This window comes from Scyliorhinus torazame, chromosome 6, assembly GCF_047496885.1.
Source record: "Scyliorhinus torazame isolate Kashiwa2021f chromosome 6, sScyTor2.1, whole genome shotgun sequence".
NCBI classification, from domain to species: domain Eukaryota; kingdom Metazoa; phylum Chordata; class Chondrichthyes; order Carcharhiniformes; family Scyliorhinidae; genus Scyliorhinus; species Scyliorhinus torazame.
Genome location: NC_092712.1, coordinates 73747695 through 73762957, shown reverse-complemented (window position 1 = coordinate 73762957; position 15263 = coordinate 73747695). Strand labels below are relative to the sequence as shown.

General features: G+C 43.2%; 1 protein-coding gene across 6 annotated transcripts in view; it reads right to left on the bottom strand.

Annotated features, from left to right (window-relative positions):
• pard3aa (par-3 family cell polarity regulator alpha, a) overlaps positions 1 to 15263 on the bottom strand; it is a 1126646-nt gene that overhangs the window by 703294 nt on the left and 408089 nt on the right. For all 6 annotated transcript variants that reach the window (XM_072508331.1, XM_072508330.1, XM_072508326.1 and 3 more), the window contains exon 3: positions 170 to 350. In XM_072508331.1, the coding sequence (XP_072364432.1) occupies positions 170 to 350 (181 nt within the window). The remainder of the gene's footprint in view (positions 1 to 169; positions 351 to 15263) is intronic.

The following is a 15263-nucleotide window of genomic DNA, read 5'->3' as shown; positions in this document are numbered from 1 at the left end:
AACAAAACAATATGATTCAAATGATTCACATTCAAAGGGGGAAATAAAAATAAAAATAAATCATAAAATAAAGTTGAGTCAAACAAGAATAGTCGCAGGATGGTATTATTATTGCACAAAGGCACTTTTCACAATCTCCATGCACTAGTGAGCACATAAAAGGACTTACTTGTTCGGAGGACAGATGGTGTGACCTCAATCTCACTTGATGCTTGATAAGGTTGGAACGCAGACAAGGAGTTAGGTGCAGATTCATTGCCGAATATCTCCGGGCTTTGAGTGCCAGTTGAACTCGCACTCGTACCATCACCCCCATGGTGGGGTTCTTGCTCTTCAAAGATGGCAACTAGCTGTAGAGACAAAAAAATGAGTTAGAAATACAAGTATTGTGGAGTTGAAGAGAGAAGAGGGAAATTTGTGGGCAAATAAGCCATAACTTGCAATGATTCCATTGGTATTTTGCACAGTGTTGTTGTGCTGCTTCGGATAACACAGGCTGCTACTTGATGCAGGCTTAACTAAAGGATGCTCCAGACTCTGAAATGAGTTCAACGTGTTTATTGAACTATTAACACAATTCTCAAATGAGTTCGACTCTCTGCTAATCTAACTGTAGTAACTCAGTCTAACTGTACCAGCTTGCTCTAAGCCACGTACTGGGGTGTGATGCTGCTGATCAACCCTGTCTAACTCTCTAGATGTCTGTCTGTGGAAAGAGGTTTATGTCATTCCCCCTTGTAGTGATGCCACCTCTGTCTGAGTGTCCTGACTGCCCATTGGTTGTGTCCTATTATGAGTGTGCATTGGTTGCATGTTTGCATATCATGACATACAGTAACAATTATCACTGAAGTCGCAGAAAGAACAGGTAGTAGCTTCTCAATAAACACCAATTTTTCAATCTGATTTAATCAGGCCTGCTAAATGTCAGGAATTACCAACATGATGACTGCAGAGCTCGTGTCATTTTCCCAAGTGCACATCCGAAGCTACCAGTGCCTCATTCATTGAGAGAACAGCAGCATCCTACAAGCAGGATAGTTGTCCAAGATGATATAAAATTACTTTGAATTCACAGATGCAAAAATGTTCAGGATAACCTAAGCCAAATGGGTGTCAGCTTGGAATTGGGCCTTAGCACGAAACAGCTCAAAGGATGTAACGCACACCATTTGACTAATGGAAGGACTCCAACCATTGCGTCTGCAGTTTTAAGAAAATCCATATAATGCACTGGACCACCAGTAAAGTGTTGAATGGTTGCCAACAACATAGTGTGCAGTTTCTGAACGTTAAACATCTCACTGGTATTCTGACACTGCAGCCACCTGGTTTTAGCATTAATGTAACTCTGTCACTCTGAAACCAGCAGTTTGGCTTCCATACAACCAGAAAGAAATGTTTGCAATGTCTACACCTCTAACAGCACTGCCCAAAACAGCTCTGCATGTGCCTAGATACACATGTCCACAAAACTCCCGGCCAGCATTTAGGGATTAAAGACGAATGGAGTTGGAAAGAGAATAATCCAATTATCGAAACAATTCAGTATCATAGCCTAAAAGGAGACGGGGAGAATGTGCAGAAATCACCTACACAACATTAATGCAAATGTAGCACCAGGAACAAATACATGAATGTGTTCTTCAATTTCACAACAGTACAATTGGGTCATATACTGTCCGATCTCAACAAGCCAAAGCAGGGCAACAGAAAACCAACTTGAAACACCATTGAAACAAATCTTCAGCCGAAATAAGATTCTAACAACATAAGAAAATCTGACCCTATTCCCAGAGTCAATCAGTCTCGAAACGTTATCTCCCTTCTCTCTCCATAGACCTGCTGTGATTGTCCAGTATTTTCTGTTTTTGTTTCAGATTCCAGCATTCGCAGTAATTTGCTTTTAAGAAAATCAACATGTTTTTCATGCAGTGTTTTCTTCCTGTCCAGGAACTAAAATGTATGTCCAACCAGAGGTCGGGAACAATCAAGTGTACTCAATATTTTACAAACTTGAATTTCAAAGCTCAGGTCTAACACTTGGAATTGGCTCCCAGTATAAGCTCGTGTTTAATTTGGTGTGGACTGGCAGTAAACTAGCAACCCAGTCTAGAGAACAGAAAATGTTAGAAGTTACCACAAAAATGGAAATGAGGACAGATCAGTACAGTGCAAAGATTGCTCTAGTTCGGCAAATCTCAGGGGTTGCCTGACTTGATCTGAAGTTGCTTAAAGTTAATTTAGCGCAATGAATCAGCTATTGCAGTCTATGATCTCAATAAATGCCTTTATCCAGTTTATGGCCTGCATCAGTCAAGACACGAGGCCCACAGAATTAAATATGGTTTTCCCTTGTCATTTGAACTTCAGGCTTAAATCCATTGACTGAGTAGATGCTGCACCAACAGAAAGTGCCGAAAGCCATTAATGCCACGACAGCTTTGAATTTTAACTCATTTTCCCTCCTCCCATTATTTGCGTCAAACACGGCATCCAAAAGGGTTTCTGCAGACCCTGAGCATAAACATCTCCCTTCATGCATCCCTTTTGATCTTGTAAAAGTTGGCAAGTATCCAATTGCTTAACACTATCAGCATTTCCCCATTAACGTTTAAGCGCCGTCCTTGATGAGAAACTTTATGGGATTTAGAATATACAAAGGCTGGTTGAAATATAGCAATTGCAAGGGTATTGAGAGTGCAGCCAGCCATTGTGTCAGACTATAGCTTTGTTCTGAACTTGCAGATTTGATGCAAGTTTCACAAAAATTAAATGAAAGCCGTAACACTCATTTGCTTAACAATGACAGTGCCAGTTAATTTTTAATGCTGCTCCTCAAGGAAGGTTATGTTTACTTTGCAAAAGATTCAGGTAAAATTCAAGAGTCGTTTCCATCATGTTATACAAGAACAGGTTGCTCAATTTTGCACTTTTAAGGCGCTTGCATCTTCTCGCCAAGGTGCCCCACCCCATCCATATTGCACTTCTTTAAACATCAATGCGTCGAAAAATTGACATTTTTTTTCAATGGTTTGCATGAATCAAAAACTTGCATTTGTATGGTGCCTCTGAATATACAAAATCTAAACTTTAAAAAAAAAATGTAGAGTACCCAATTCATTTTTTCCAATTAAGGGGCAATTTAGCTTGGCCAAACCAACTAGCTTGCACATTTTTGGGTTATGGGGGCGAAACCCACGCAATCACGGGGTGCAAGTGCAAACTCCACACGGACAGTGACCCAGAGCCGGGATCGAACCTGGGACCTTGGCACTGTGAGGCCGCAGTTCTAACCCGCTGTGCCACCGTGCTGCCCTCACAAAAGGAACTTAACGGAAGACTAAGTGGAACCAAAGCAGGAGTCTTTCAGGAGGAGAGACCAAAAAATTGGTCAAAGAGGTGGATTTTATGGAGGGCCGTGAAGGAATAATAATAATCTTTATTCGTGTCACAAGTAGGCTTACATTAATACTGCAATAAAGTTACTGTGAAAATCCCCGAGTTGCCACACTACGGCGCCTGTTCGGGTACACGGAGGGAGATTTCAGAATGTCCAATTCACCAAACAAGCACGCCTTTCGGGACTTGTGGGAGGAAACCGGAGCAAACCCACGTAGACACGCGGAGGACGTGGAGACTCCACACAGACAGTGACCTGGGTCCCTGGTGCTATGACGCAACAGTGTTAACCACTGTGCTACCGTGCCGCCATGGAAGATAGGGGGATGGAGAGGCGGAAGGGTTGGGAAAGAGGGCAGCACGGTGGCACAGTGGTTAGCTCTGCTGCCTCACGGTGCCGAGGTCCCAGCTCTGGGTCACTGTCCATGTGGAGTTTGCACATTCTCCTAATGTTTGCGCGTGTTTCACCCTCACAACCCAAATGATGTGCAGGTAGGTGGCTAGGCCACGCTAAATTGCCGCTTAAATGGAAAAAAAATAATTGGGTACTCTAAAACTTAAAAAAAAAAGGAAATTCCAATGGCTGCATCAAGGGACACCACTGTCCCTCACCAGAATCCCAATTGTTCCCCATCAGAATGGAGATCATTGTGGAGTTTGTACATTCGCCTCTTGTTTGCGTGGATTTCGCCCCAACAACCCAAAGATGAGCGGGGTAGGTGGATTGGTCATGTCAAATTGCCCCTTGATTGGAAAACAGGAATTGGGTACTCTTAAAAAAAAATTTTTTTAAAGAATGGAGATCATTGGATTGTTCTCTGTCGAGGTTGATTTTATTTTGGTATGTCCTAGGATTTTGATGGCCAACTGACAGCATTTGCTGTCATTACCCCTCTATATCTGGTCCTAATCTCTGGATTTAGCATGACTCCCTACTGAAGGACAGATCTGAGGCGTTCAAGGCAGACGACCCTGACCTATACAAGAAATCCAGGTACGACCTCCGCAAAGCCATCCGGAATGCCAAGAGAGAATATCAAACCAAGCTAGAGTCACAGACAGACTCTCGGCCGAACAGTACCTCTGGCAGCAGCACACCCCTCCCCATTGAACTCAATGCATTCTATGCTCGGTTCGAGCAGGTAACCAACAATCCGCTGTCGAGTGCCCCAGCAGGCCATAATTCACCCATACCCACCATCACAGCTTCCGAAGTCAGATCGGCCTTCCTGAAAGTGAACCCTCGGAAGGCGACGGGCCCAGACGGGATCCCTGGTTGTGCACTCGGAGCCTGTGCGGACCAGCTGGCAGAGGTATTGGCGGACATCTTTAACCTGTCCCTACTCCACTCCGAGGTCCCCACCTGCTTCAAGAAGACCACCATCAGACCACCATCATACCGGTACCAAAGAAGAACCAGGCAACGTGCCTCAATGACTACCGACCAGTGGCCCTGACTTCAGTCGTAATGAAGTGCTTCGAGAGGTTGATCATGAAGCGCATCACCTCCATACTCCCAGAACGCCTTGATCCACTGCAATTCGCATACCGCTGCAACCGGTCCACATCAGACACCATTTCCCTGGCCCTACACTCATCCCTAGAGCATCTCGAAAACAAGGACTCCTACATCAGACTCCTATTTATTGACTACAGCTCCGCCTTCAACACCATAATCCCAGCCAAGCTCATATCAAAGCTCTAAAACCTAGGACTTGGCTCCCCACTCTGCAACTGGATCCTCGATTTTCTGACCAACAGACCACAATCAGTAAGAATGAACAACAACACCTCCTCCACAATAGTCCTCAACACCGGCGCCCCGCAAGGCTGCGTACTTAGCCCCGTACTCTACTCCCTGTACACACACGACTGCGTGGCAAAACTTGGTTCCAACTCCATCTACAGGTTTGCTGACGATACGACCATAGTGGGCCGGATCTCGAATAATGATGAGTCCGAATACAGGAGGGAGATAGAGAACCTAGTGGAATGGTGTAGCGACAACAATCTCTCCCTCAATGCCAGCAAAACTAAAGAGCTGGTAATTGACTTCAGGAAGCAAAGTACTGTACACACCCCTGTCAGCATCAACGGGGCCGAGGTGGAGATGGTTAGCAGTTTCAAATTCCATGGGGTGCACATCTCCAAAAATCTGTCCTGGTCCACCCACGTCGACGCTACCACCAAGAAAGCACAACAGCGCCTATACTGCCTCAGGAAACTAAGAAAATTCGGCATGTCCACATTAACTCTTGCCAACTTTTACAGATGCACCATAGAAAGCATCCTATCAGGCTGCATCACAGCCTGGTATGGCAACTGCTCGGCCCAGGACCGCAAGAAACTTCAGAGAGTCGTGAACACAGCCCAGTCCATCACACGAACCTGCCTCCCATCCATTGACTCCATCTACACCTCCCGCTGCCTGGGGAAAGCGGGCAGTATAATCAAAGATCCCTCCCACCCGGCTGACTCACTCTTCCAACTTCTTCCATCGGGCAGGAGATACAGAAGTCTGAGAACACGCACGAACAGACTCAAAAACAGCTTCTTCCCCACCGTCACCAGACTCCTAAATGAACCTCTTACTGACTGATTTCATTAACACTACACCCTGTATGCTTCATCCGATGCCAGTGCTTTTGTAGTTACATTGTATATGTTGTGTTGCCCTATTATGTATTTTCTTTTATTCCCTTTTCTTCTCATGTACTTAATGATCTGTTGAGCTGCTCGCAGAAAAATACTTTTCACTGTACCTCGTTACACGTGACAATAAACCAATCCAATCCAACGTGGGTAAGATAGAGCTCCTAAAGATGTGCTCACCCATTCACTGCTCTACCAGAGAATGCCCCCCCCCCCCCCCCCGCCCCCCGCCCGCTCCGAGTCAGCAATCAGTTAAATCATCTGATAGGCGAAGAAATTATCAATTCCTGCTCTTAAAAGAAACACACATTTGCAACCATCGTCAGCCAGAATGTCAAGTGGATGATCCATCTCTACCTCCTTCTGTGGCCCCCATCATCACAAATGTCAATCGTGAGCCAATTTGATTCACTTCACTTTGTGTCGAGCAATGGAGCAAAGGAACTGAATGCAGCAACATGCAATGGCCCTGACAGCAGTCTGGCTTTAGTACTGTTGCAGAACAAGCTGGCCAAGATGCTCCTATATACCTATCACACAGAAATCAACCCAACTATCTGCAAAGATGCCCACGGATGTCCTGTCAACAAAAAGCTGGACAAATGCCAATGAGGTCACTGGGCTGGGGTCACAACACCCAACAGAGTTGCTGATTGCAACTCTGCAGGACACCAGGAACTCCCTACCCCCAAGGATCCATCCGCAGGTGATCTGATCGTGGTATGTAAAATGCTAAAAGGGATTGATAAAGTAAACATAGGCCAAACGTTCACCCACGTGGGACAATCTAGAATGAGAGGTCACGGATATAGGTTTGGGCGCAGTAGATTTAGAACTGAGATGAGGAGGAACGACTTCCCGCAGAGGCTGGTGCATTTGTGGAACTCGCTGCCCCATAGTGCGGTGGAGTCTGAGTCATGAAATGCTTTCAAGAAGGAGATAGATATATTTCTGATTTTTTTAAAGGTTTAAATGGATATGGGGAACAGGTAGGGAAGTAGATTTGAGACCAGGAAGGGATCAGCCATGATCTGATTGAATGGAAGGAGCAGGCTGGAGGACTGAATTATATACTTTTGCTCCTAATTCTAATGTTCGTAGGACAGCACGGTGGCACAGTGGGTTAGCCCTGCTGCCTCACAGCGCCGAGGTCCCAGGTCCGATCCCGGCTCTGGGTCACTGTCCGTGTGGAGTTTGCACATTCTCCCCGTGTTTGCGTGGGTTTCGCCCCCACAACCCAAAGATGTGCAGGATAGGTGGATTGGCCACACTAAATTGCCCCTTAATTGGAAAAAATGAATTGGGTACTCTAAATTTATATATTTTTTTTAAATTCTTATGTTCGTAAAAAGTTAAGACACATTTAAGGAGATATAACTGGGTTTTAAGTAGAAATCCGAGACATATCAACTGCTGAATAACCAATCTGTTCCTGAAGAAAAATCATTTTATATACATGGGATGTTGTTAAATGCCTGTATTACGATCAAAAACATGCCAATTAGAATATTTTTCAAACTGCTCATGATTGTTCAACTTTTTACCTTAACCCCATGTGTATGACTTAGTCTTTTTAAGAAGTGATTGCATATTAGTGCTTTTTACTTTCTGGTTGGCTGTGAAAATTCTTCAATGCGACTGGCTGCTTGGACAGCTGGATATCATCACCGTAGCTCAATGCTCACATATTCACGACTGCCAAGGGAGTCAAAGGGAGGTAGACAGGAAAATAAACTTGATCACCCATGATCTTAGCAAATGGTGGAGCAGGCTCACTGGGTCAAATGGCTTACTCCTGCTTCTGATTCATCTGATCATACGTTGGGAATCCCCTTTAAACAACACTACAATCAATTGCACAAGCATGAAGTTGAAGTTTTCCCCACAGAGATCACTAGATGTCTCAGCAAGGTCAAGAACAGCAGCAAGCCTTCTTGCTTCACTGATGATCACAAAATCATGACCCAGACTTGCATTTCAGGATGCAATTTCACAACCTGCAGTTAGCCCTAAACTTGGAAAGTAAGGTGAACAATGAGGAGCTTAGGATATGATAACAGACAGGCTGGTAGAATAGATAAGTGCATAAAAGTGACAAATTAAATTTAATGCTACAAAGTGTGCGATCAAATATTTATGGAAGAACAACAATTTAAAAGAGATGCTGGAGCCAAGAGACTAGCGGTATGTAGTAATCCAGGAGACACAAAGAAGGCTAAACAGGTTTATTTTAACTCAACAGATAAAGCCTCAGTGTACAATATTAACGTCCCAGCCCATGACTATCGGAACTCCTGGTGGGTCTGGGAGCAGCATTTAAAGGGCTCATTAAAATGTCCCAGCTGGTTGGGGTTCCATCCGCTACCATGGGAACTCGTACTCTACGGGAAGGTTATCACAGGGTTCATGTACACGAATCTCATTGAAGGTGGCAGGCAGATTGAGAAAGTGGTTAAGAAGGCATGTGCGGTTTTGGGCATAGAACACAAAAGAAAAGAAGTAATGCCGAAGCTTTATAAAACACTGATTCAGCCTCAACCGGAGCAACGTATCCATTTCTGGGCACCTCAAATCCGGAAGAAAGTGAAGGTTTTAGAGAGGTTGCAGAAAAGGCCTGCAACCTCAGAATGAGAATGGTTCCAGAGATGAGCAAGTTCAGTTGCTTGGATACAATGAAAATACTGGGATTGTTTTCCATGGATTGGGGAAGGTTGAGAGGAGATTTAATCATGAGGGGTCATGGGGAGAAACTGTTCCCCCTGCCAGAAGGTTCGAGAGCCAGAGGATGTTGATTTGAGGTGATTGGTAAAGGAAGTAAAAAAGTGACAGGGGGATAAATTATTTTACGGGGAGGCAGTAGCGTAGTGGTATCGTCACTGGACTAGTAATCCAGACAGACAGGGTAATGCTCTGGGGATTTGGATTCGAACCCCACCACAACAGATAGTGCAATGTGAATTCAATATAAAATCTGGAATTACAAGTCCAATGATGACTATGAAATCATTGTTAATTGTGGTAAAAAATTATCTTGTCACTAATATCTTTTGGGGAAGTACATCTGCCATCCTTACCTGGTCTGGCCTACATGTGACTCTAGACCCACAGCAATGTTGTTGACTATAAATGCCCCGAAGGATGGACAATAAATGCTGGCCAAGCCAGCGATGCCCACATCCCATGAACGAATAAAAAAAAACACAGCAAGCGATTAGGATCTGGAGCTAGATTCAATAGTGGCTTTCAAAAGGGAATTGGATTAGCACTGAAGGAGAAGAATTTGCAGGACCAGATGGAAAGGATGCGAGAGTGGGGCTAGCAGAGGTCTTTTGCAGAGTTTTGGCAAGGACATGACTAAAAGGACTGTTCATGTACTGTAACCGTTCTATGATTCTCTTTGGCCAAGTTTTTATCGTCATGTGACCCAACATCTCTTTTGTGGCTCAACGTCAAATCTTGCTCGATACCTACTGCTTCTGTAGATCATCTTGGGATATTTTACTACAATAAAGACGTTGTTATACATGAGAGTCATTACTATTATGACAAAGTTAGAAGGTGATGAGGAAAAAAAGACAGACTTGCATTTATGTATTAATTGGATAGGTAAAAGAAATGCAGCATACAAAAGGAAGTACTTGTGCTTGCTTAGCACTTTTCATGATAGTAGACATTGCAGGGAGGAGAAAAGGGGAGATGAGAAGGGTTAAAAGATAAATTGTAAATGTTTTTGTAAGGAAATGTAAAAAATAGCGATGAAGGGAGTAAAATTGTGGAGCAAGAAGCATTGGCTGAAATGTGATTAAATATTTTGCAGTTATAAATTACTGACAAAGTGAGTGTGCATAGACATACAAAAGGGTATCAAAACTTTTGACGGGGTTAACTGTAAAGAAAGGTAATGGGTTTTGCATAAATTTTTGAACCTCAAGGTGTCCCTTGGCCTAGTAGCATGTACTCCAAAGCTACTGAAAGTCAGAAAGCAGAGACTTTGACCACAATCTTTCAATCCTCTTTAAATATGTAAATTGTGTGGTGGGAGTGCAGAACAAGCAATTTGATTCTTCCTGTTCAGAATTGAAAGGAAGTAAAAATTGGGTAACCATAGGCCGGTTATTCTAATTACAGTTGGAGGCAATCTCTTCAAATCCACAATTCCAGATAAAATTAGTAGGCATTTGCAAATTCTGGGCTAATCAAGGGAGCCAGCAGGTTTTTGTTCAAAGCAAGTCATGTTTGGCAAAGTTATTTGAAGAAATTACTAATTGGATAGATAAAAGGAATGTGGTGTTAAAAAAATAAGGAAAGGAAGAACTTCCACTTGATGAGCACCTGTCACAACCTCAGGACATTCCACAATACTTTACAGCCAATTAAAAACATTTGAGGTTCAGTCTCTGTTGTGGCAGAAACAGGTATATAGATTTTCAGAAGGTGTTTGATAAGGTGCCTTACAAGATGTTTGCTGGAAACATTTAGGCATATTGTACCAGAAGGAAACAGCGCCACAACCAAAGTTGGTTGATAGACTAGAGCTAGTATAAATGGGCGCTGCTGAAAAACTGGAGTTATGATAGTAATAATGTACTCCAGGGGTCAGTGCATTTTGTACGTACTTATTGCTGAACTAGATTTGGACATAAACAACAGAACCATGATGTTCGCTGACTATACAGCATATTTGAAAGATGGGCTTTCAGACCACAAAAGGTACAAATAGGCCACAAAAGGTACAATCAAACAAGAGCTTTATAGGAAATGTGTTTACTCAAAGGTTGTCAGGGTAGAGCCTGCCCAGACTGTCGATGATGTCATCAGTGCATCACATGATCAGACTCTTAAAATGACCTTGTTTCAACTCGGAACAAACATGAGTGTACAGCAATATGGATGGTTTGGCTGTTTAAAAAAGGAAAATACAAGCGGGTATGTGGAATGGGCAGACTGACAGCAGATGCGGGTTAGTGTGCATAAGGGTAAGGCAATACACAGTATGAAGTATACATAGAATATTAGGGGCTGGTTTAGCACAGCAGGTTAAACAGCTGGCTTGTAATGCAGAACAAGGCAGCAGCGCGGATTAAATTCCCGTACCAGCCTCCCCGAACAGGTGCCGGATTGTGGCGACTAGGGGCTTTTCGCAGTAACTTCATTGAAGCCTACTTGTGACAATAAGCGATTATTATTATAGGACAGAAACAAGCTGTTCAGCCCAACAGTCCAGGCTCCACCAAAGCCTCCTTCCACCGTTCAGTCTAACAACAGATATGTGGGAGAAATGAACTGAATTCAAGAGTGCAAACAGGTTAACTGACGACATTGAAGTGAGTTGATGAATAAGAGACTTTTGAGGTTCAAATTTGCTCTGAAGCACAATTCGACGAGATACATTTGATCCATGTTCATATCTACTGCTGCGTGTTGCACATAACGTGAGGTAGAAATGTGAGGATCTCTTTTTGCCAGATTCATTTGCCAACATAGTTATATTCTCTTACCCTAAATTTCAGAACATAGATCACTTTCAGAAAATCTACAGTGCAGAAGGAGGCCATTTGGTCCATCGAGTCTGAACTGGCCCTCGGAAAGAGCACCCCACCCAAGCCCACACCTCCACCCTATACCTTTATCATTCAGAGTTAGAATGATAGCATCTAGAGAGTAGTTGACAATGAGAGTGTTCTCTATTGGGAGTGAGATTACATCCTGTGCTGTGCAGGGAACATGAACAAGCAACATGTATTGAAGTAGAGACAACTGAAAGAATGAACTTAGACAATCGTCTGCAGGAGCAATACATACATTGATGCCAGAGCCACAAAATACATTTTTAAAAAATATTTCCAGTTAACATGCATTTTGTAAATATAAGTACGAGAATGGCACATGGGTCGCATATATAACAAACCATCTGTGAGATATTAGCAGTAGAAGATTACCTACTGCAATTACATTCTTGCCAAGGATCTATACATGCCAACCCAGAATACAGTTTATAAAATAAATGATGGAAAGGAAAATGAACATCAGTCCCTGAATAAAGCAATACATTATAATGAACACAAAATTATTATTATTATTTTTAATAATCTTTATTAGTGTCTTACATTAGGCTTACATTAAAACTGCAATGAAGTTACTGTGAAAACTTTATTGGAAGTTAAGGTCTGATGTTCTAATAAAAACATACTTAAATGATACTTAGTTATTTAACTGGCTAAGGGATCAGTCTTTTCAATTCAATCTCGAGTCATGTCCTTGTTTAGCATCACTAGAAAACTTGTTTATATTGACAACTGGAGGTCATTCAGCAAAATCGAAGTGTTGGTGAATCCCGAGCTCCTAAGCAGTTCTAAAGAAGTGCTCTAGAGGAGACATCAGCCAAGATCAATTCAGACAGAAATAACACTTCACAGATTTGCATCTCAGACCACACTGTGCTACCCCTCTTTTCAGCAGAACAACCTTTATGTTTAGAAATGGTGTCTGATATACGGAGTGCACATGACAGCCAATGTGTGCACATATAAAAGTATGCAGACAAAATACAAATGCTCACACCTCTCGGGCTCACTACTCCAAGTCAACACTATATAAACTATGCTACAGCACTGTACTCTCCCTTCTGAATTACAGTATTTCAGAGAATTTATAGCGCAGGAGGAGGCCATTCGGCCCACCAAGTCTGCACTGGCCCTTGGAAAGGGCACCCTACCTAAGCCCACAAACCCTACCCTATCCCCACAACCCAGTAACCCCACCAAACCTTTTTGGGACACAAAGGGAAATTTAGCATGGTCAATCCACCTAACCTGCACATCTTTGGACTGTGGGAGGAAACTGGAGCACTCGGAGGGAACCAATGCAGATACGGGGAGAACGTGCAGACTCCGCACAGACAGTGACCCAAGTGGGAAGCAAACCTGGGACCCTAGCACTGTGAATCAATACTGCTAACCACTGTGCTACCGTGCCATGAAGTATTCTTCACCCAGCTCAGCATAATCAAAATACATCACCATAGAGCATACATATTCCATTAGGTTATCAGTAATGTCAATTGGAAGATCGTTGACAGTAAATGCATCACTGCCATAATATCACTACTTATTTTTGATCACCTTTCTAATTAGAGCTTAAGAGAGGTCTTTTATATGCATGGTCACTGTTAGCCTAATTGTTTACTGAAATACACTGTCTACTTGGAATCTTTCCAGTTTGGGCACACATCATCACACTGAAACCCAGAATGTGTTCTTTCTATTATTTCTAACATTTTTTTAGAACGTGTTTCTCAGAAGAAAGCATTCGAGTGGCCTTCATCTGAAGTGTATTGAAGTGTTCGTTGCCATTGTTCACACTCGGGAATGCTACATTTCAAATGACACAGGAAACCCATCTATTCTGTTGCCGCACAAGTCAGATTTTATGAGCATTTAGACAAATTCAAACTGGTGTTTCCTAGTGGCTACTTCCAAAGAAACTCTGGGAACATCAGACTGAGAAAATCAGATTCAGTAACACGTGCAATTCTATTGTACTTGTTGCAAAGGAACCAAAGCAACTAAACATAAACTGGAAACATCTTTTGCCAGACATCTGAAAACCAAATGAGCTCAAGTGTAGAATTCCTTCCCAAATCCTGCACATTCAACAATGACAGAGACTTATGAAATCAGTACGTCAACAATCATGTACCAGATGAAACACTGCAATGAGCAAAACTCATTTCAAACATGTTTTTAAGCCGCTGACAGAATTTCATCAATCGGTCGGTTTCCATACTGCTCTTCCAATTACTGGATATTAGTACTCCCCTGCCGACTGCATCAAGGAAACTGAAAGAGGCAGTTGCAAGACATGAATCACAACAACCTGCTCTTCGATTGCCAAGGCGGCCTTAGCAAACTGGTGAACTTGTGCTGGACTCAATCTCGTAAGTAAGCAATTGGACCAAATGTCCCATTCCTGAGCTGTAAATGTCCTCGGTGCAGCCATCTTCAGCTGCTTTGTCAATTATCTTCCTTACGTCATAAGGGCAGAGTAGGGTTGTTCACTGATGATTGCACAATGTTCAACACCAGACACTGAAGCAGCCCATGACGAAATGCAGCAATCCCTGGACAATATCCAGGCTCGGGCTGACAAGTGGGAAGCAAGATTCACGCCACACATGCCAGGCAATGACCACCTCGAACAAGAGAGAACCTAACCATCACCCTTTGACAATCAATTGCATTACCATCACTGAATCCCCCACTATCAACATCCAGGGGTTACCATTAACTAGAAAAAGAACCTGCCATATGTGGTGGTATGTATTAGGGGTAATACGGTACACCACGTGTCGACAGGCTATTGGTGGAGGGATGCCAGGTCCTGATAGGATCTGCCACCTACTGGACTCTACCCAGAAATGCCGGTATAAGAACCCAGTTTTTCCCTCCATTTCCCTCAGCAGTTGTATTCTGTAACCACGCTGCTGGGGATAAAGTTCTGCTTAATAAAGCCTTCAATTGACATTACCTCAACCTGCCTCGCGTCATATTGACGGTGCTACACCATATAAATACTGCGGCTACCATAGCAGGTCAGAGGCAGAATCCTGCAGCAAGTAACTCACCGCTGACTCCCGAAAACCATCTGTAAGGCAAAGATTAATAATAATAGTCTAATAATAATAATCGCTTATTGTCACAAGTAGGCTTCAAAGAAATTACTGTGAAAAGCCCCTAAAGATTAGGAGTGTGATGGAATACTCTCCATATGCCTGGATTAGTGCAGCTCTGACAACACTCAGGAAGCTCAACACCATCCAGGACAAACCAGCCCACTTAATTGCTGCCCCTTACACAAACATTCAAACCCTCCACCAACAACAAACAACGGCAGCAATGTGTACCATCTACAAAAATCATAGAACATAGAACATAGAAAATACAGCACAGAACAGGCCCTTCGGCCCACGATGTTGTGCCGAACCTTTGTCCTAGATTAATCATAGATTATCATTGAATTTACAGTGCAGAAGGAGGCCATTCGGCTCTTTGAGTCTGCACCAGCTCTTGGAAAGAGCACCCTACCCAAACTCAACACCTCCACCCAACACCAAGGGCAATTTGGACATTAAGGGCAATTTATCATTGGCCAATTCACCTAACCCGCACATCTTTGGACTGTGGGAGGAAACCGGAGCACCCGGAGGAAAC